The following is a 23,837-nucleotide window of genomic DNA, read 5'->3' as shown; positions in this document are numbered from 1 at the left end:
TCGTTGAATAAGCATTTTGTGGACCCGTTATTTGACATGGTTGTTTAATTGCCCCTTACATTTTTCTGTGGTGAATATTTATTAATTTACCACAGTTAAAAAGAGGCTTAAATATATATCTTAATTATTCTGAAATTTGCCAATAATAGTCCCTCTTTTTGAAATAGATATTAAAATAAACTGATTTTATTTTGAAAAGATGTTAAAGTTTTACATATAACCAATATTTTTCGGACAACTTTTTCATAAATAAAAGTACATAGCAATATGCAACCATATTCCGGTCACAAGTCGACCATCTTGGATATCAGTAGAAACTCAACTCTTAGGCGGACTTGACTTTTCTTCATGGACACCTTTCAGCTGTTGCTTTGCTTACATCTGATCAGTTGATAGTTTCGTTACTCTGTCTTTACGATACAGCCAACAACTGAATACATACGAATGACAGTCTTTTAGGCGACGAATCTGTCATAATCTAAATATACTTTCTAAAATAAGCAGGGACAATTTTTATAAAGCAACGAGAAATATAAAAAATTGCAGAGAATTTCACAATAATAATTACTTTTATCAGTGTGTTTATACTCGCATAGTAATAGCAGTTATATATTGTTCAGGTATTATTTTACAATGTTCTTAAATTTGCGTCAATATCAAGGTTTCTTTCTTTCAAATAAATCAAAAATAAATAGTAGTTAAATTAAATAAAATGTTAATAAATTAAAATGTTAATAAATTAAAATGTTAATTAATTCATATTAAATGTTTATCTTAAAAATTTGTCACGGTATCAAAGCGTTAAATTATAAGAACGGTATAATTGGTTATCAAGAGTAAGGAAATCTATATTTTGAGTGGATAGCTTTTTCGAAAATTGATATGAACCAACGGTTGTTGTTATAGAACTTATATTTTTGTTTCTAGATAATAAAAAATTATAAAATAATTTCGCTTTTACATTTCATATACATACGTAAATCTAATATTTTTACGTACAACATAAACATTTACTCCTGCAGCTCACTTCCAAATAGGTTATTAAAAATATTCTGGAGCTTTCTGGGCTTTCAAATGTAGAAATTAAAAGGATTAGAGAGAACATAAAATTAATGAATACTATATTTGTAGAGCGTATGCCCTTATTTACGATGTCATATAATGGTCATACTAATTTTAAGACGGGAATTTCTAACATACATATAATATTTATAATATTATAATAAAAAAAAGATGTAAGGTAAATGTAAAAAAAACCTAGTTGAAAGCTATATTCCATAAGTTAGGACTGTAGGAGATAAATATATAACAGTATATATTTTGTTCCAGAAATTTATATTTCGGAAACTATATATAACATATATAAAAATTATGCCGCACTTTTTATACGGTGTAAACTCTTAAGCTACTGAGCCGATTTTAGTAAAATTTAGTGTGTTTAGTTTTATCCAACTATAAAATTATGGTTGTTAATATCGCAATTATGTTAAAAGTAAAACAGTTCATCAACCAAAAAAAATATGTCTCTATAAACTAATTTTCATTAAAATGCCAAATGGAAAATTTCATTATGACGCCATTGACAAATACCTTTCAAAATTAAACCTCAAGTTCAATCTCGTGGATGCTTATGCCGGCAATAACGTTTTTCGCCATTATTCGTTAATAATATTATCACTGTATTGAAATCTATATCATATTCACAGCAACGCGTGGTCGGATCTACTAGTATTTATATAAATACGTTAATAAAAATCACGAACTTTTAAAAGCATTTGAGAAAGCTTTTTAATACGTTTTAGATATATGCATATGAATATTATTGCAAAAAATTATAATGCTATAAATCTAACACGCAACAAATATCGCAATTTCATGAACAGTTGAAAGCGCCGTTGCGTAAAAGCCATATAAAGGAGAACAATAGAACATTTTAATGTTAATTAAATATTTATTATTGTATTGTTATTATATAGTGATTAAATTATAATTTATATTAAAAATCTATGCTTAGAATCGCGATGAAGTCGCTGCGTTTTTTTAATAAATTAGACGTACTTATGCTATTTACCATGTGAGTGTACACATAAATATTAATATACATATATAAATACATAATATAATATGTGTATTTATTTATAACAACCAACAGATTTGTAAGATACGTTGTAAATCGCTAAATCCGATTACTTGTTAACTTGTTGACTTGTATTATAAAGTCCCATGTGTCTTTCCAACGTAAATTGATCACCTCCCGCGCGCTCAGTTTTTGCATGCCATAGGTTAATGGTAAGAATTTAATAAAGACCCATATAACAGATATAAGCCAAATTAAAATACCAAGCCGATAGCTGCGTACTAACCAAATCCGCTGTGGGTGTAAAGTACCTTTAACGGTAAATTTACAATTAACATAACAGTGTAATCGTAGTAAATAGTCGATGTGCTCAAATACATAACATAACAGTAAGATTTTGAATAGGAAGGCAGGAAGATAGTTATGCAAAAACAGTGCACGATCCATTGTAAAATATGGTAAGTAATGTATAAAGTACGCAACTAAGAAGCTGTCGCCGACTTGTCGGAATCGGTGCCATTCGTTTTCTGGCAGATCGAAATGGAGGCGACGTCGTCGTAGTACATAGAATATATTCAGTAAGATATACAAAATCAGTGCTGTAGTGCCGGTGTACCAAATCATAATGTTGCCAAGTAAATGTATCTGACTGCTCGTTTTTGTGTCAATCCAATAAGCAATATTTTTATCTAACAATGGCCATTCGAGGGGCGAGGAGCTATACATGTGGGTATCTAGCTGTTTTGTGCTCCAAAGCATTTTCGTTTGCAATTCAAAGAATTTTGCTAAAAAACTTAGCTTCGTCTTTTTCGTTGGAATCATCTCAGCTTTAAGTAGTTGTCGTTCCCGTTCTCGCTGGTCTTGTGCTGTGTAAAGAATATGATTATTTATTATTTAAATTATCTTACATTATTTAGGTTGTATATGTATACATGGTAAGTAATTACTTTTTGTATAACGATGTTCTTCAACATTCCATATTGCGTCTTTGTGCTCCACGGTGCGATCCGCCACCACTTCATGTTGATTGAAACCCCATTCTGGAAGTTGACGCCCGCTATAACGTAACGCTGCACCCGTGGTATGATGGATTAGTCGCACTTCCGATTTAATGGCATGCCATATGTTTCCTTCCTACAAAAGTAATTTTTAACAAAACTCACACAATCTAATATTTTAATTCATAGATAAATTGAATTATCTGACCTTAGGAAAGTATTTTCTAAGCATACTTTATTATTTTCACTTATTTATTACCTACCGTCTCGCGGTTCAAAATTTCCACACGCCACAGTAACTCGCCAGGCATTTTAATTTCATAGTCGATATAACATGAGACTTCCTGACATTGTGGAGTCATGGGTGCGGCCACGTCATGAGAATTGAGCCCACGACTCGTGATTCCATGTACTAATTGAATAATATCTCCATGACGTATAATATCCAACTCATCCCCGACCACTAAATCTTCCCGTTGTGGACGCTTAATAATCCACCAGTTATTTACGTCTTTAAAGGAATAGCATGTGACTTGCTGTTGATGTGAAGAGCCACGCTTATCCCGATATCGTACTGGATATACATGGGCATGTGAATGTAACCAACATGTCCGACCATGTGTGTGACGCAGAGTTATCTGTGAACCATGAACCACTTTGAGTGGTTGACCTTTCGTAATCGAAGCTAATCCACCATCAAGAGAAGCTTGAAAGGCACTTGTCATTATGCTGTCATGTGGTCCAGCACGATACAATATTTGCAAATGAATGTAGAAAATGCTTATATACAACATGATTGGCACAATTGTGAATAAAATTACGCGGCCAATGGTTTCTAAAATAATATGGAGATCTGTAAGATGTAGAGATTAAATAGATGAAGAGTATAGTAGATAGCTTTAAGAACTTGCTTGAAAGCGTAGCATCGTAAAGTTTATCCCATAAAGATCGGCAAGAAAGGTAAGTTGTGAGACCATAGGTCAAAAAACCGGCATATTTTACACTCGTTGCAAAAGAGAAACACGATGCGGCCGCTAATCCAAATAGCAACCAAAGAGAGCTACCAAATCGACTTTCTTGAAAGCGCAACATGTAATACAGGCCACAGGCTTCGAAGAATAAAAGCATGGACTCCATCAAAATAAACCGTGATTGTGTGAGTAATGCATTATCCAAAATAATAAGTACTCCTCCTAACAAAGCGGTCCAACGAGAAAGACGTGCGGCTATGAGGAGCTTGTAGACGATAGGCGCTAATGCGCTACCACACAACGCTGGTATAAAGCGTAACCAAAAAATCGGCATATCTTTGTTATATTCCGCTCCGATATGTGGAAATGTGTAATTGCCATCGTAACCGCCGGCTGCATATGCAACCGCAGCTATTAGTTGTTTTCCTAGCGGTGGATGCTGGTCGAAGAAAAAAATGTTTCGCAAGTAAAGGGAAATATATTTGCCATAATGTATTTCATCAAAACTGCGAAACAAGCAATAATTAATTACTATATGTAATTGTATGTTATAAAGAGAAGCTTACACAACATGGTGGGGTATAGAAAGCTTATAGAAACGTGTAAAAGCTGCCACAACAAACAAGATCCACGTACACAAATCCAGCTGCAGGTGTACGGTAAGATATTGCCCTAACAAAGACAAAGTAGAATCGTCGCTTGTTGTTGCTTCTGTGGCGGCATGAAATACTTTCGCCATTGCAGCATCACTGCCTACACCTGAATCTGGTGAGCCATCGCGCAGAGCTGTCGCTGCATTCGCTGCTACGGTAGGTGTCGCAGTTATTTCGTTTCGTTTCAAACCAGTGACGGTAGAACTTCTACTACGTCTACTACTCTTTGCATTAGACACAACTGACGATGAAGATGCATTTGAACAAACCGATGCACGTTGAATACATTGATGGTGATGCTTTTGCTGAACAAGTGCTGTAAAATGCTCATTCAGCGCATTTAGACGACAATTGACGTCGCGGCAACAGGCTATACTGCCATTGTACAAAGTGGGAGATGTTGTGCGCAAAACCAAAGCGGTGGTGGGATTGCTATTTGATGTATTAGTCGATACATTGTTACTGCTAGCTTGTTTTTTTGTTGTTCTTGGCATTATACCAACAAGTATGTCGCTTAATGAGAAGCGTTGAAGTCTTTTGTTTGAAGACGCGTTAGCTAATGTTGCTTTATCAAATGGATCATTCGTGCTATAGTTTATAACTGGGTCAGTTATTGTGGTTGTAGTAGTGGCGGTGGTAACAGTAGAAACGGCACTTGTGCCTATGGTTGCATGTTTTGATTTTGATTTCGCTAACGGCTTACGGCGTTTCACGGTAGTAGCAATGCTCGACATGGCAGTCTGGGATATGCTTAATCTGTTAACTCACTTTTTATTTTCTCATGCAAAATACTTCAAATTCTTGTTATGAATTTTTATCTTCTTCTTTAATAATAATATAAAACCACATTTTCGTCAAATGTTAATAATTAAAAACCCATTGTATAAATGTATATGTTTCATTATTAAAACACTATTAAATTAATGCTTGAGTCTAATCTAACCTTGCGAGTAACTGCATATTATTAACCACTTGAATTACACATCACACATGCGCGACCAGTTCTTTGGAATGTTGTAAGATTTCTACTACCAATATGTGTATGTATCTCGCAACACAAAGCTCGAATATCGTGCTCGCAACCGACGCCACGTCTTCTGATTTAACAACTAAATCATACGGCTTTCGAAATTTTGTGCGCACCTTCGGCCAGCAACTTCGATGGTTGAATCTGTTGCCTACAACAGTGCTTTTGTTTTTCTTTAATTCTCTGCTGCTCAATTTCTAAAGCAATGCGTTCTCTCTCATGCTTATAGAGGCTTTAAGTACTTGCATGCAACCGTCTTAATATAGTTTGATTATTATTATTAGTTTGGTCATATACGAACACAAAACAAGTTATTTCAGCCAAAGTGGCTTTGCAAACAAGAAAATGCGCCCAAATACTACAAAGAAGAAAAAAGTTTAAAATAAGTAATAATAACTGCATTAAAGTAAACAATTTTTTAAAAAATCTGAACAAAATTACTTCCTAAGATTTTCCGTTATTGCATTAAGTACTGTTTGAGTACCTCAATAACTTTATATAGATACATACATACATATGTATTCATGTTGTTGGCCATCTCTCTGAGGTTTGACTTAAACTGCATCTTATGTTATAGTGAAGTGAACTAGTCATAAACAGCTTTGCAACTAGAGTGAACTGCAAGGCGAACTAGTCAGCAGCTTTTCCATTCAAATTCTCAGAACAAAATTCTAGTTCAACATATTGTTCGATAAAATTTATTTAAGTGATATGTATTGATTGCATGTGAATTCAAATATATTTATTATATTTATATCTACATATAAGTCTATTGAAACAAATTTTGATGATTTATAACTAAGTTAAACAAAAACATTACTTTTTCGTGGATTTAATTATATTAATTGTTTGGCCATTTGTCCGTCGACTCGTCACCTTGATCATTTTCATGTTCGTATATGTAACTTCATACTTAGCTCGATTAGTTTTCAGCTTTACAAACAACAGTTAAGTGAACAATCTCTCTAAATTAAGGAAAAACAGTTGTCAAATAGGACTTTTCAGCAGAAATTATATTGGAAATCTTTAGTTTAACGCGAGAGTATGGACAAAACAATAGAGACACATATGTGAGGTGAAAATTTATTTAATTCTTTTAGGATTCTTGGACCGAAACTAAATAATGCTTAAATAGTGGCAATCACGGTTCTTAAAAGCACTTATGAGTACTTAGGAACACTCAAAAGCAACGGTAAATTAAATAAATGCTAAAAATGAATGAAAACCGTCGTAGCGAGAGGACAAAACTATAGCATATTCATTGTTAGTATATTTCCTTATATTTCAATTTTGTATTAATATTATAATCGGTTAATTACCATGAGATGGTTTAAATATGGGACTTATAAGACATTTCACAACACAGAATTGCGAAATCATTCAAAAATTGTGAAACAAAGGAAAGAGACGCCGTCTATTGCTAAAATAATTGTACGCTTCCAAAATTTCGAATTAGAAAAGTGAAAGGTCACGTAAAATGACAGAAAAATATACTTGTATTGACCTTATAAAAATAATACCAACGCCTGTTACTTTTTAAGCATATGCAGCAATAGTATTTGCGCTAAAATTGCAATTTTTAAGTGTATGCTTAGGCGCGGAGTTGTTGAAAAAAATGTATATTGAAGATCATCGCATAAGGTGGCAATGCTGACTTATGACCATAGTAGTCAACGCTTATTGCTCGCAAAATCTCACGAGTGTGAAAATGGTGGCAAAATGTTTGTAAGACCTCAGTATAGTATAGTATTTGAATAAATTACTTTTAATGTTTTTTTTTTTTATTTTTTTATTGACGCTATTGCTTTGTCCATTACTGTATATACAATTTTACGAAATGTTTATCAAACATAAAGCGTTTAAGAAAGCCATCCATAAAGTATTCAAGTAGTATTAGTTAGTTATATAACAAATAATATTAAAAAAAAAATGTAAGAAAATTTTCTAATTCGACACATTACAGTGATTTCCAGTCTGTCTGCGTTTGCTGCTCCTCCTTTTTTGATATGTTTACCATATACATATGTATTGTACATACATACATATATGAATTTGATGAATTTTTTGTCTTTAATGGCCCCTTAATGTAGTTGATATATTGAATTGTTACGTCTTAATGTAAAGAATTTAGAGCAAATTCAAAGTTGCTTGCCTACATACATATGTATGTACGTACGCAAATATATACACATATATGAAGATACATATGATGACATATGGCAATGTATGGTATATGAATTACGCATTCAAGCGACTTGGTTGTTGTTTGAGGCCAATAGTCGCTGAAACACCATTAGATATTGTATTGCATAATTACAAACATATATGGTAGAAACGAAACTCTGTCAACATATATTTGGACTTGCGTGATTATACATTTCACACTCTCTCGAGTGCTCTTACCGAAAATTACCAATATACAAGTATTGCATATAAAGACTCAAACTACCAGGAAGACATTACTAAGTAGACACTAAGTACCATCCTCATTAAAAGCAAAAACAACACGAATTAATACAAACACTGTTATTGATTCATGGGATTCAGAATGCTCATGCATGCCCCAATGACACGATTAGGCGACTATACTAATAGAGCTACAAATATTGTATGTATGTATGTAAGCATGTCTTTATATATGAAGTGAATTAATTAGCATATTATAACGCCGAGTAGAAGTTAACGCATGAATATATTCCCTAAACATGTTGCACAGAATATAATACATAGATGGCGTGTCTGTTGTTTGTTATAGTATATAATAACTCATATATGTATGTATATATAGGATAGCTCCTCATAATGAGATGATTTGATGTAGGCCTATACAAATAGTACATGTAGGTATATTTGTCCTGGTTTGCTCGTTTAAACTTGTCCATGTTTCTATTAATTGAAATTGAAAACTACGCAAAATTTTATAAAAAATATTTCTAAATATTTACCATAGTAATATGAACTTTAGTTACATAGTTTCATAAGTATTGAAGATATTGCAGTTGCAATTTAACTTGTTTTCTCAACTGCAATCGCATGTGAATACTATATAGGTGCAATCTTTTGTATAATAATGTTGTGTGTATGTGGTTAGAAGGACTCCCAAATCGTACTACTGCAAAGTATCGATACAGTTTTACTATCATTTGTCAAACAACATTGTACAATTTGATGCGTTGTATAATTTAATGGTTTATGCACTTTTACTGCAAAGGCTTACTTTCGCAATAAGCTGGTTTTTTGCGAGCGTATGCAGGGCCGCCAAGAGAAAAACCGGGCCAGGAGTGAAAAGGTGTGGGACGCCTTGTTACAGGAAATTATAAAACTATATATTGGGATGAAGCAAACAAAAAAAAATTTTTTTTTTGCTTGGCCTGAGGGTCAAATTTGTAAGTTAATAAAAAAAGAAAATTTTGGAAAAAAAAATTGTTTTGGTAACATCTGGAGGCGGACTCACTTTTAAAGTAAAGTTTCGAGTTTAATGCGATTGTTACGAAAATTAGAAGGTACATGTATTTTTTCATGGAGAAGATGATTATGCTATCCTCATTGACACAATTCGTCATCTGAAATTTGATTTTGACTTATGAGGTCTTAGTGGATTTATGAACATAAGAGAAACGCCTAAGTACAGTAATGATAATATAATAAAATATTTATTGGAGAATTCCAATATAATATAAACTCCGAAACGGCTAGATCGATTTCGGACGATCTTCAAGATGGCCAGCGAGTGATCCCTTTTTTTAGCATTTGCTAACTACTACCAAATACGAAATGCCTTAAACTGCCAGACAATTTCAGCACTATTATACACGGACAAAATTAATTAATTGGCCGTATTTTGCCAGACGCACAAAATGATTACTTAAATCGTAACTGGCTTATTAACCGAGTTATATTGACAGCAAAAAAAGCCGAAATTAATTTTGATAATAACATTTTACTAAATTAAACAGCTTACTCAACATAATTTAATTATACCTTAGGCCGGGGTCTTCTAGCACTTTATACATTTTATTAAATTTGATTAAATATCTTTCCATTACTACTTCAATGTTGTTGAAGAATAAGTCATATACGAATGTTGGCTAGAACAAATTTGTTTTGTACGATTTTGAAAATCAATAATGTATAAATCAGTGCATACATAGACTTTCAGTCAAAAATATTTTTTGAGATTCTACCGGAATCTGAGCGTATAAAGATAAAAATTCTTAATTTTAACGAAAATAGAAACAGCAAAAAAATTCAAATACGAGTATATAGGAAAATATTTAGCATGCTTGCCAGCATAAGCTCATTTTTGTTAGCGTCACTGAAATTCATAAAACAATCAATGCGAAAACATAGCAATGTGAGTCTGCAATTGTTTCATTGTAAAAGTCAAAAAGCAACAACTCTTGTTGATGTGCGCAATCGAAGACAGACAAGTTACTTATAAGCAAATATGTGATTTGCAAATAATATTTAGAGTCCTGGAATATTGAGTAGTTGACAATTCAAGAAATATAACGGTTCTTAAAATAATGTCTAATGTATACAAAAAACTAAAAATCACGACTTGCTAACGACAGATGACTCCTACGCATTCTTTAAGTTTATCGCATAGCATGTACAAGTATTTCTGTTGTTTGATTGAAGAATAACAGATCCCCTACTGCTGCAAGGCAAAAACCTGTACACATTGCAATATAATCACATGCACTTGTATGCACATAAGTACATTGCATGCGAGTGTTTAATAATTCCGAATATCGCAAGAAGGTTGATGTTTTCAATAACTAATAAAGATGTAAATAGTAAGTGTGGATGTAAGCATAAGTATGTACAATACATATGTGTATTTGTGTACCTCCATCCACATACGGTTGTATGTATTATATGTATGTATGTGTGTGTGTACTGCCTTCATGTAGATACATAGTTACGTACGTGCTATAGTGTATGAATATGTGGTTTATGTTAATATATTTATTTTATTTTATTTTATGTAAAGCTATCTATAAAAGTAAATGGTTGAGCATCTTTCTTTGTTTTTGATTTGTTGTTCGGATAGTAGCTCCAGCTGAAACAACAATAACACAAACGAGATGGCAATTAATACAATAAATTTTGCGTACAGTCTAGACAAAACACAACCAACAACAACTTTGACAGCAAAAAATTCATCGTCAATTTATCTGCATACACATTTATATATATATATATATATACATACCTAGTTACATACATATTTAGATAGATACGCATGCATTTTCGTGTCTACATACGTGCATATGGAGTGTGGAGCATCGAACAAATATTCAAACATTGCCGCAAAAATGCGTTTTATATAATTTTAGTGCAAATGTACAGTCTCCACAAAATAAATTTTGCACAGAAACTTACATACATATGTAAGTACTTGAAATACATATGTATGTATGCATATACTTGTAATAGTATTATATGTCAATATGAAGGCGCTTATTTACATATATTTCTTTTCATATGGACATCAAATGAGCAGTTTAAAATTAGTTTGGAGAGAGAAATAATTGCTACGAGTATCGAATATTGCTATCTTAAACTATTTTAATAAATACAACATAGCTTGGTTTTGTAAGTAAAATGTATATACGTATAAAAACAATATTAACTTGTAAAAACTGATTAGTTAAAATTTCCAAAATTTTATGTAGCTTACTTCGATAAGAAATTTAACAATGCTTAAATATTCCTTTTGTCAATCGTTATCAAATTTCCAAGTGCGTGAATTTATATATTATGCATAAATGCACATATGCAAACATGTGTATAAGATGACTACTCTAAGTACATAACAGCCAATGAAGGGCCATCGTCCATAGGCTCCATAGAAAAAACTATATATTCTGCTTGCAAGGTGTATATTTTTCATGTCTCCAAAAAAATAAAAATAAATAATAATTTAAGAAGTTTCTTGTCTATATATGAACCTAAAAGCCAATGAACCGCTTTCACTAGAGTTGCGTAATGAACATGTTGCATAAATTTCTGTGTTGCTAACTCAGTCGTGCCACTACTAACACTCTTAATACGTGGCTTTCATCGCGTGTTTGGTGGAATGTCTGCCGTTTTCAGCTCTAGTGAAAAAAAAAACAATATTGGAATATTGGTTTTGTTTAGAATTTTAGATTTTGGCATTTGGCGTTGAATTTTATGAATGAAAATTTGCAAATAACAGACACCAAAGCACGAGTGTACGATGTGTTAGCCGACCACTGAGGTGTAGGAAAACTTGTGGGTAGAGCGGATAAGTAGGAGAACCTAGTTTTGCTGCTTTTAGAATTGCCTTTTTATAGCCAAAATCCGCATTGACTTAATCTACTTAGATTATTTTAGTTTTAGTTAAATTAGTTCGCATGCCAGAGACATATTTACATACATATTTACAAATAGAGAACATACAGTGCGTTTGTAGGAACACTTGTCAGAACTTTCAGAATAATTTGCTGAAATCTATGATTCAGTCCGCTTAATGCACTTCTCAAATGACGATTTTAAATCGTAATGGATTAATTAAATAGTAAATTAATATAAGTATCAAGTAATGCTATTTATACCCAATTTATTGTTTAGAATTTATGTGAAGTATTTCCAATTTTTTTTTACTCTTTTTTGTAAAAAGAAACGCAATGCAAGATATATACAATACATAAATAAGTGTGTATACATTAGAGTACATTAAGTTTTAATTCAAATTTATAACATACTCGTATTTCCTGCGGAACTATAACTTGTTAGCGGTTTTAATTAATGTCTTGCCAAGCTTGGCACTGTGTATATACTACACTAAGTATGTAAATAAAAATTAATATATGAAAGTAAAACCGATATTTATTAATATATACAAAGTTTCACGCTTATAAAAAGATAATACGTATATGCATATATAGAAATTTATATGTACATATGTTTGTATATATGAGAAAAGAGAAATGAGAATATTACGTATACGCCACGCGGGAAAAATGAAAGCACAGTGCGATTGAGAGTAATTGAAAGAGAGACGCCAGCGATGTGTGCTTCTAAAATTTGTGAGAGCAGGACACATAAGTATATATATAGTAAAATGGGGTTGTTGTAAAAGAAATGAAAATTGAAATTTGCCCATATGAATAGTAGCGACTTTGAGAGTGTAACCATAAGGAAGTATAAACTTGCATATAAAATGAATAGTAAAGAGTAATTGCCGAAATGATCTGTGTAAAAACAAGCATACTGTTTCGGGAAAATTTGCAAGTTAGATGTATACACACATGTCGGTCCAGGTAGACATCGATAGAGCTGCGTCGCATTGTATGCAGCGAGCGAATGAGCAATGTGCTACCGACACAGCAAAGGTAAGTGGAGAGTAATGTTTTTGGGTGCATAATAGTCCAGACACATATGGTGTAGAAATGTGTGTTTGGACGAATGTCTGCGCACGTTTGAAATTTCGAAATTGTGTTGTTGTAAATGCTTTTGTTTTTTGATATGCATTTTCCGTATATATGTTGCTAGTTTGATTTCGTTTTGTTTTTGTTGTTGTTATGTCTGCCAAATTTGAATATACACTTATGTGCATTTTGGAGTTGTTATTTTACTAGCATGCGTTTTTATTTGTTTCTGTTATTCGTGTCTGCCTGATGTCATGAGCATACATACAAATTTACCGTTTTGAAATAATCGTTTTTTGTTGTCGGTTTCATCGTAATCATTGTAGCACTCGTTGTCGCATATTAATACATGACCCAAGCACAGCAACTGTATTACTATAGTATTTGTAGTAGTTGTAATCGTGAAGTCGCCGCTTACGCATTCGGATCTGTCAGCGGTATTGCCGCTGTCATCTCGAAATGACTGCATTACAATAAGGTAAAAGTTTGTTTGTACATATTGTGCACATATATACGGAACTCGCGCCTCAATTTTCATCGTAGTCGCGATTTCCACCAAAATCCGATTCGTTTCGTCAGCCCGCCAGTCAAACAGCTTATGCTGAACTTGTAAGTAGAGTCCAAAAGTAGTAAATGTTTTACAAGTGTGTATGAGTAGTAGTAGTCAGTCTGTTTGCTTTTGTATTTACCTGGGAGTACTATGAGGAAAGTGAATACAAAAGTTAAAGAGAACACAACATTGTCGGAGCCCTATAAGCGAATTTATTAGTCAGTTTAAAATTTCACTTGGCAGCCTGGTGAATTTATGTATGTATTTCATGTGCGCTTAGTAGTGTTGTTAATAATATTAAATGCTAAGGCTATGTACCATGTGATAATGTGGAAATAAGTAGAAAACAGATATATGCAAATATATATAAATATATATGTAAAAGGGAGAAATTTTTTAAAATAATTTTTTTTTTATATTTTATATAAAGAGCAATATTGGTAGAACTGTTATTATGTATGTATGTATTTCGTGTGTCCCTAGTAGTGTCGTTAATAATATTAAATGCTAGGGACATGTTCCATGTGATAATGTGAAAATAATTCTGGTAGAAAACAGATATAAAGGAGAGAAGTTTTTTTAGAATAATTTTCATTTATATTTTATAAGTGTTTTTTCTGTAAAGAGCAATATTGGTATTACTATTATTTTAGTATTTATATAAATATTATTATTGTTATTATTATCGACGAAAGCAAGCATGCTAACATACAATATTGTATGTATAATATAATATCTATAAAATTGTCTTTAAAAGTAAGCGTTATATTTTTGTTGAGTGGTAGTAATGATAATTCACAATTAATAAATCATATTAGAATAGATCTAACCACATTTACCTTCAATATAATGAAAGTAGAAATATTGCTAAATATTTGAAATTTTGAATACACATCATATACATTTATTCATACACATATATTCAAAATATAAAATATTTAGTGAAGCTTTATCTTATGTATTATACCGAAATTTTATATTTTATAACACTATCATTGAAAACAGGGAAACTAATAATAAACTAACTTTATAATTGTATACAAAATTTTGAGTATCACTTGGAATTTCCTTAAATTGGTAAAGTTTACAATATACCATAAACCTGACCTTGCAATATAATTCAATAAAAAAGTCATTCACCCCACGAATTAACATACAACATATGTATGTATGTACATACATACATTCGTTCGCGTAAAGTAAATGATGAACATAAAGAACAGCGAAGTAGCTCAAGGACACACGAAACAGCGAATTTCAACCAAAACGATGAAACTGCGAAAGGAAAACAAAAATAACTCAATTGAAATTTGGTCACTTGCAACAAAGTGCATAACACCAGTTGCAGCAGTAGAAGCAGCAACAGCCATAAAAACGAAAACATGTACAACTTCAGAGGCAGCATTGATGCCGACAACAAGGAGTAGGTCGTTCATCAACAAACAGCGAAATTTCACGGCAACCCAATTTCGATTTCAATACGCCATGACTACAAGGCAACAACACGACGAAAAGCTATAAGGCTGCAAGGACGAAAGTACATTGCACGCTGCAAGGATGCAAGGCCGACGACACGACGACGATGAGAATAACGGTGATATAGATGCGGCGGAGGCGTTGGAGTAGCGCCCAGTCTTCGGCATTCAATGTCAGAGAACATAAAAACTGGCAAGTGCTCGTAGAAAGCGCATCGTAACATGCCCTGGAAAAGGCGGCGGCTGTAATGCAACAACCGCAGCTTTCCCACTATTGTGCTTATATTTCTACCTTACTATGGGTATGCAGATATTGCTCCCAAATCTGCATACCACATTTGTACTCATGCGTGCAATTCAAAGCAACAGCCTGCAATCAACATCCACCAAGTGTATTTAGCTATTCAGGAGTTGCAACCGCGCTCGCGACTACCAAGGCCAATTCGCGATGAAATCCGGCTACGATGCCGGCGACGGTGTCAGTTTTGTCTGTATGTATGGTAAATTGAAGTAGAAACCGCCCACAACAACCTCATCATCTAGCGACCAGGACTATATTGAAAATTGGTACGCATACATACGTTATAAGTATGAGAGAGCAGACAAAGTGTGATGTTGGCGAATGTGTTAGCCACAGAGGTAAATGCACTTGCCGCGACCAACTCGCCAAAAACGAAGGGATGCAATATGCTGCTAACGCGACTGCTACACTTACGAAGAGTGGGAGCGTAGGGTGGAATATACACTTCTCAGCATTGCGCACATACAAATACGCATAGACGTTCAAAATGTTGAATGCATGCAAGTCAATACATACATATGTAGAAACAACATAAAGTGCAATGTGCATTATTATGTATATATGCGCTTATACTTCTAGGTGTGTAGGTGTACAGTAAATATATGTATATAAATGAACAGGTTATGACACAAATGTTTACGGTGGCAGTGCAACAGGAACGATGACGCTATGGTCTCAATGACAATTGGTATGGAGTTGTCTGCCTGTAAATACTACGCCAATAACAATGCCCCCTTTTTGGCTTATTGTTGCGAAGACTTTAACTTTTGGGAGAGAAAGAGCTTTGATGGCGCGTTGTATCCAACGGAGTTAATGACGAGTATGAATATGATGAAGTTACAGTACTGGTTACCATGTAAATGTATGCATATGTGTATGTATGCGTATATATTCTTATCCACTTATGTAGGTCTATATATGTATATATATATATTAAATTTACATAAATTAGTAAATACAGGGTATTCATTCTCTACACAATTTTAGGGTCTAGTACATTGTATGGTGCGCAAGCAATTGCATAGCAATTGGATATTTGGACCAGTTTCACACTTTCCGGGTGACAGTTTAGGTAAAACAATCTAGCCTTTTTACTTGTTTGGCAATACTTTTCTATTTTTGTGTGAGTCCATATTAGATTCATTCTTCCTTCTCATGCAAAAGTTGACATTACGTTAACCATATTAATTGGTTCAGTTTTTTGTTCATAGTTTAGTCAAACAACTAAGCACTTCATGCTGTATTATATTGTTGACGTTTTAGAGAAGTGTTGATACCATATAACACTTAGTCTTTTTAAGCTAACAGTGAGATGAAAATATATACTCGAACGGAATTAAAACACAAATGACATTCTATAAACACTGTGCCATAATTGTTTTCACGAACACGGAACACTCAGCTAATAGCAATGGTGGAATGCCGAGTGTTTTAGTGGAATGGTTGTCAAACAATCTGCATCGACCTACTCTGTCCTTTATACTGCATTGGTCGCATTGCATTCTGAGGATAACAGCGGTAAACGAAGAGTCCAAACAGTGCCAATATGCGAAGTGATTGCTTTTGGAATTTGCTGGGCCAAGTAAAATTTCCATGTGCTCCCATTCCATTATACAGTCGTCCTTGACCGTGATGTTGAACATGTGGTGATGCCAATGGCGTGGTTTCGTAGACGCGGCGGACATGACGACCATATGCACATTTGTAATGCAAGTAAATTTACCGATGCTTGGTGGTGTTGGCAACATTCTCAAATATGCTTGCCTATGCAGCAGCCACTGCAGAGATGTTGGTTGATATTGGCGGGGATGGCATTGCGCCTAATAGTTGTTACTCTGATGGTGTGTTATTAGTGGTGTTGATGATTCGTATTGAGGTCACGGCATTTACGAGTCGAAAAAAGTGAAATTTAGTTTCATAATATCCATATGCACCCACATACTTGCTTACATTTCTATTTTTATAAACGCGCTTAAATTATTTATGTAATAAAATTATCATACAATTCAGATTAAAAATTTCATTAAATGCATGGTATATCGAAAGTATTATTTTTTTAAATAAATGTTATTAAAAAATTAAAAATTACTTAAATAAAACTTGTTGATGGCCAGTACCACTATGGCCATATGGTAGAAAAAAGTTAAAAAGGTAATTGTTTATGAGACAGTTAGCCTTATTTATTATGTATATAATTCATGTTATGAAGTCAATACAAATCATTAAATTTATAGCTAACATTTTTATTATAAATTCCAAGTTACTTTATGATTATATTGAACACAACCTTTATCTTTTATAATTATTAATAATTTACGATTATTATTTTATTTATTAACTTAATTTGGCGAACAAATAAAATAACTGAAATAATTATCATATTTCAATGTGCATATATTTGTATGTAAATTTTGTCATAATTTATTTTTTCACTTCGTAAGCTTTCTCATTTGTTTATTTCTCTCTCTCTTCTTTTTGTTCGGAAAATGCTTTCGGCTGTGTAGGTGTTGGGGATGATTGTCCTACCATAGTGAAACGCATACTTTTCGATTGCAAATTATTTGGACGCTTACAGTCCTATATGTGTGCCGTATGCCGTTAGGTGCTACTGACTCTTATTTCAGAGTAAGGCGTGTGTTTTTTAAAATTTTTCTTTTGTTTGAGACTTTTACTGTCGAGAAAAAAGTTTTACGTTAACAACAAAACAACAAAAGAGAACGAGGAGCATAATGGTGGGACGGGCCAGCAGACAGGCAGCAGTGGTTTATATTGATTGGGATAGTGACAAGGAATAAAAAAGAGTGGCTGAAATAGTGCTCCAGTCTAAGCATTTACAAGCAACTGTCACTTTAAAAATCACTGTTAAGTAGAAAAAATTGCATTGTAAAAATATCCTATCGGTGTTATTATAACGCATTTAGCTAGTAATATCCGTTGCAATGCTTCTATTCGGATGGTTATCGGTGCTCTTGTTAGCAGTTTTATTCCTTTATAACAGCACTGCTATAATTCACATGAATGGCTTACTGCATGCAAGAGGGTTTACTAAGAAAAAACAATAATAGTAATTGCATTAAAAATCAAATGACAATACCTTATCGCAACAACTAAATACGCACAAAGCTGTGCAAACTGAAATAATTAAACAAAAAATAAATAAAAAATCGTGTAATTAATGCAATTAAGAAATAAATAAATATACCTATGTATATAAAAAAATAAAGCAGCAATTCAATAAAGCAAAACATAATAATAACCGAACTATTGAGCCACATTCATGTTTAAAATTTAATAAAGTACATACGAGATTCTCACAGCCACTACAATTACTCGCACCGTATGCCGCACATTATGCAGAATTGTTATTACATTGACGCCGTGCTCGACCAGTCAACGTGCAGATCTTTGTGTGCGGTAGTTGATGCACTTGGAACTTTTGTGTTGTTTAAGGTTAGTTGATTCGCTTAGTAACAATAAAATAGTTTCTAATAAACGTGATTACAACAGCCAAAGCACTTTATCGTTTTTTTCTTTTGGAAAATCGATATATCGCTCGAATTCCTTTGTTATCAATGCACAAAATACCATGCGAAGTGCGTTCATAAGATAAACATATGAACATATGAATAACATGAAGTCATGTACGGATATATGTACATACATACATACATACATGCATATATAGCCTGATGTTTACCTCTTAAAGTCAACGCTTACCGCAAACTTTAGGGACTTTATTTAATCTTTTACACTTTTTAATTATATATTTGCATCAATTCTTTTAATAAACAATATTTTTATAGTACGAGTGAGAATACCTCTGCCATGTCATCATCTGTTTTCATTTAGTGCACTCAGAAGTAAGAGTATGCGGTTAAATTAAATGTTTTTTGCTTGCAACACATTCCGACACTCATCACTATCTTATATCTGACTACCTCTCACCGCACTGATGCTTAATTCTGAAACCGTTTTGGTTTGGTCATGCGCATCGTAAATTGCACTTCAACCCTATTGTGCTCTCAACAGTTTTAGAAAATCTCCTCTAATGGTTTCCGCGCTATTTGTAAACATGTATTCATTACTGTGACGTTATTTTTTGGTTGAGTTTATTATGCATGGTTTACAAGTTATAAAATAGTTGTTTTTTATTAGACTTCTTTGACATTAGTAGCAGTCGTTATTGGCACATTTGACTTTTGAAAAAGCAGCTCATGACAATATCCATGTTTTCAACACATTTAGTGCTTGTCCAGATTATTATATTATTATGTTTATATATATCAAATTTATACAAAATTTTTACATATATAGCTGCGAAAAATATGTTAAGAGAATGCATATAAATATATTATACATTTGAAATTATATAGAAACTTGTTGGCATTCACTAATGCTTTCTTTTGAATGCCATCATTTTTCCAGACACCACATTCATTAGCATCAAAGCGCTTATTCCGTAAATTGAGTATTTGGAATAGAATTGCCACTATACAGGAAAGAAGTAAATCCTTTACAGAATTATTCAAAAATATCGTTATTTTCGGGTCGCAATGAACTTTTCGCCATTCGGTAATACTTTCCCCGGTACAACCACTATTCCTGGGTTGCCGCAGTTCACGACAACAGCAGCGCCACAAGTTTCGACTGTTACCTCAGCGGCAGCGGTTGCCACTATAACGTCGCAAGGTGCAACGCAGCAGGAGGAAACTGCCTCCACAAGTGCGCGTTACCAAACACAGCAGCAGCAGTCACAGCAACAACAGCAACAATCCTCTGCCAACGTAAGTATGACACACTTTAATCAACCAGCACTACCGATCGCTACTGGAACAACCGTCACCGCCATACATACAAAGTTCCGCACCTCGGGCGATGAGCCACAAGGGGATAAATACAATGGACATTTGGTGACTATAGAAACAGCAGGTACCAGCGGCGCACAGCAACAGCCACAATATGGTAACATACCGACGTACACTACCCAACAGGCGGATGATAAACATTTGATTACAGCAGCGATTGCGTATCCACAAAATACGATTACCGCTTCCTCGTCAACGGCAGCGGCAGCAGGTGTAGCGGTAACAAATACTACGCAGCAACATCAGCTGCATGTGCAACAACAACAAGTGTCTGGACCACAAGAGTTAACACAGGACTTGTGTAACGCCATTTTACAACAACAAGGTGTGGATACAAAGCTTGGTGAGTTAAAATTGGGACAGAACTGAAATAATTGGTTGCTGCAGTAATTTTCACTAAGAATGATCAATTAACCGAAATTCGCTCTATCGGGGAAATTTTTCAACGACAAACGAGACGCTTAGTGAGTAAACCTATTTTGAGCGAATTGAATGCTATAGTACAGATCGGTTAGCTCTCGTATTCGCGAAATTTCCAGTATCCGAGTTCATAGAATTCCACTGTTTTAATTTTTTTTAGATGAGATACAGTAATTACTTTCTATGCAGTACAATTAGATTCATCATACTCAAACAAGTTTTACGTCATGGGTGCGCCGTTTGGTGGATTTGGAAACCAGTATACCCATATTTAAGTAAAAGATGTAAAGGCCCAGATAGCTTTGCCAAACAGAGCAATTTCACAATTGGATTTGTTCACATTTAGACTTTTCTTGTTATCACTGTAATGAAATTTTTATTTAATAGAAATTTGTTCTTACACGGAATAGAGGGATAAAGCTAAAACCATAAAGTACTTGTCAGCTAAATTTAAACCGACATATTAACAATTCGTAATTTCGTATTACAGACTGAAGTATTGGTTGTGATTAACATTTCTTCCCCTCACCAATGTTTCTGTAGTTCTACAAAATACCTCATGGCAATCGCTAACACCAGGTACCACAGTAGCTGATTACCTCTCCCATCTTCCAGCAAACACACTACCATTGTCGCTACATCATTTCCTCAAGTATTCGGCCGAAACGATAAAGAAAGAAAATCAGGGTGTAGTAAGTATAAGATAAAAACCTTTGTATATGTATTTATATGTAATAAATTTGCAATATTTGTAGTGGTACAGTTATTGATAAAAGAGGAATGTTCTTGGTCTAACATGTTTTACAGGTACAAACGGGAGCACCTATTGGCATCAATACCATTGGCGGTACAACAACCATTACAATACCTCAACAACAAACGGAGGCACAAATACAGCAACAACAACAGCATCAAGGAGCAACAACGGTACACCTACAAGCGGATCCGTCGACTAGCGACGCTGTTGCAATGGCCCCAACCTCAGCTATAAGTGCAACTAATACATCGAAAAAGAAGAAACGAAAAAAACGTCCTAAGGATCGTAAGCCAAAACTGAGACCCGGCGAAATTCGGCTTACAACAGCTCTGGATGGAAGCCCTTTATATTTGTGCCCCGAATGCCAGGTGGCATATCCCGAACCGGACTTGCTCGAAATACATTTGGTAGGACACAATCTTGAGAGACGCTATATCTGCGATATTTGTCAGGCGGCCTTGAAGCGCAAAGATCATCTGACACGTCATAAACAGTCTCATAATCCAGAAAGACCCTATATATGTACAGTCTGTTTGAAGGCATTTAAACGGAAAGAACAATTGAGCTTGCACTTTGTGATACATTCGGGAGAAAAACGTCACTTATGTCACGAATGTGGTAAAGGTTTCTACCGCAAAGATCATCTGAGAAAACACACACGTTCTCATATTGCACGCCGCGTAAAAGCTGAGCTTAGCATGCAGAATGAAAGTGAGCATGGAACCAGTATGCTACAACCAATCACTGTGACAACAATTACTGAGGTGCAACCCCAGTCGTCAAGTTCGGCGCAGCAACAACATTCAAGTAACCAGCAACAGCAGCAGCAGCAGCAGCAGCAACAACAACAACAACAACAACAACAACAGCTCCAGCAACAGATGCATACACAACAAATGCAACATGTTGTGGTAACACAACAGCAACAACAGCAAATGCTTAATTAGCCCAATGGCGGCAATGATTTTTGTAAAGTCAGTTGAAATTCAATATTGATTATTAATAATTGCTGGAGACTAAATTAAGATAAACTAAATTTTAAAATTATAACCTGCAGCTGGGCTGGGTTTTGCTTAAATTATGTTTTTGTGTTTTCTTGAGTATTATTATAAACACATCTATCGAAAGAATTTGTGTGTATTTTAGACCTAATATTGCACTTGCGAAACTCATGCAATATATTACTCTATGCTTCATGTTATTATTATTGTTTGGAAAATTCATCTGTAATTTTTTTATAACATTTTGGAACAAAAATGACTTATGCAAATAATAATGAACATCATACGCCGCCGAACAAATAAGTAAAACCTTATGAGAATAAAATAATTAAATGTATTGTATAGAACATTGGCAAGGACTGAAGAAAAATCGCTATGTCGCATACAACAGCTGTATTTACCGATTCGCCTCATGTGAAAATATTTAATATGTATGTAATTAAAATAGAATATCGTACTTATTCAACACATTACTTCATTGTAAATAACACAAAATAGAGATTGTATGTGAAATTAAAAAATTACTATTAATAATAATAATTTCTACCAACATTATATGAAATAAGTATAAAGAATAAATCTAATAGAATGCAATATAAGGAATGTATTTTTGTATGTATAATAATAAAGAAGAAAGCTAAACCAAATGCAATAATGTTGATGATGATGATATGTACATATATATTCGATATATAAACTTAAAAGTAACAAATTTACTATGATTTACACAAATAGTAAATAATAATTCATTATATGTATATGTATGTGAAATGTATGAAATTATTTTAACTAATCATATAACATTTTTGAAGTAAATAAAGAAATCAAATATTTTAATAATAAAAATTGTGCATATATTTTATGAGAGAAAACTGATAAAACTAGATAAATATGCCAGGTTATAAAAGCAAACATTTATGAAAAAACAATTGAATAATATCAATACATTAATTTGGGTGAGTAAATTAACAGTTAAGGATAGTTTTATGATATACTAATATGTATGTATGTTTATGTGAATCTATTACTCCGAATGAAAATGAAGTTTTTGCTTCAAGACGTGTTTGAATTAACCCCAAGAATCTATTAAAGCAAGCCATTAAAAAAAAAAAAAACAAAATAAAAAAGCAATATTTAAAAGTATTAAGGTATAAGAAACGTTTTTAATATAAAAGCTATTGTGGTAAGTAGTGAAAATAAGAATAACAGTATCTCAATGTAATGATATAATATAGCTATTTTCCACTACATTGTACGATTACCGATAATTTAAAGCCCCAGTTTTTGGAATATGTCATTGACATCATCGTACTATCGCTCAACGATTTCCATTTGTACTAAA

General features: G+C 33.5%; 2 protein-coding genes across 6 annotated transcripts; one reads left to right on the top strand and one right to left on the bottom strand.

Moving 5' to 3' along the window:
• Nucleotides 1-1,931: 1,931 nt before the first annotated feature.
• On the bottom strand, nucleotides 1,932-19,377 carry rt (Protein O-mannosyltransferase rt). The gene is made up of 6 exons (XM_014239755.3): nucleotides 19,271-19,377; nucleotides 4,613-6,084; nucleotides 3,987-4,552; nucleotides 3,339-3,928; nucleotides 3,025-3,211; nucleotides 1,932-2,943 (listed from the first exon to the last, which is right to left on the bottom strand). Exons 2-6 carry the CDS (start codon nucleotides 5,431-5,433, stop codon nucleotides 2,177-2,179), a joined length of 2,931 nt encoding a protein of 976 aa, XP_014095230.2. The 5' UTR covers nucleotides 5,434-6,084; nucleotides 19,271-19,377; the 3' UTR covers nucleotides 1,932-2,176.
• LOC106621075 (zinc finger protein sens) lies at nucleotides 13,530-23,616 on the top strand. Of its 5 annotated transcripts, XM_070111077.1 has the most exons (6): nucleotides 13,530-13,735; nucleotides 17,957-18,902; nucleotides 19,878-20,414; nucleotides 20,469-20,660; nucleotides 21,281-21,429; nucleotides 21,545-23,616. In XM_070111077.1, exons 3-6 carry the CDS (start codon nucleotides 20,006-20,008, stop codon nucleotides 22,439-22,441), a joined length of 1,647 nt encoding a protein of 548 aa, XP_069967178.1. In that variant the 5' UTR covers nucleotides 13,530-13,735; nucleotides 17,957-18,902; nucleotides 19,878-20,005; the 3' UTR covers nucleotides 22,442-23,616. The 5 variants fall into 5 exon arrangements, with proteins under 5 accessions (XP_069967178.1, XP_036216580.2, XP_069967179.1 ...); XM_036360687.2 differs by having other exon boundaries at nucleotides 19,878-20,642; XM_070111078.1 differs by having other exon boundaries at nucleotides 19,878-20,660; nucleotides 21,353-21,429.
• Nucleotides 23,617-23,837: the final 221 nt, after the last annotated feature.

The sequence above is a fragment of the Bactrocera oleae genome, chromosome 6 (genome assembly GCF_042242935.1).
Source record: "Bactrocera oleae isolate idBacOlea1 chromosome 6, idBacOlea1, whole genome shotgun sequence".
NCBI lineage: Eukaryota > Metazoa > Arthropoda > Insecta > Diptera > Tephritidae > Bactrocera > Bactrocera oleae.
Note: the sequence above shows the minus strand (reverse complement) of the source record. Positions and strands in the feature narration are given on the sequence as shown.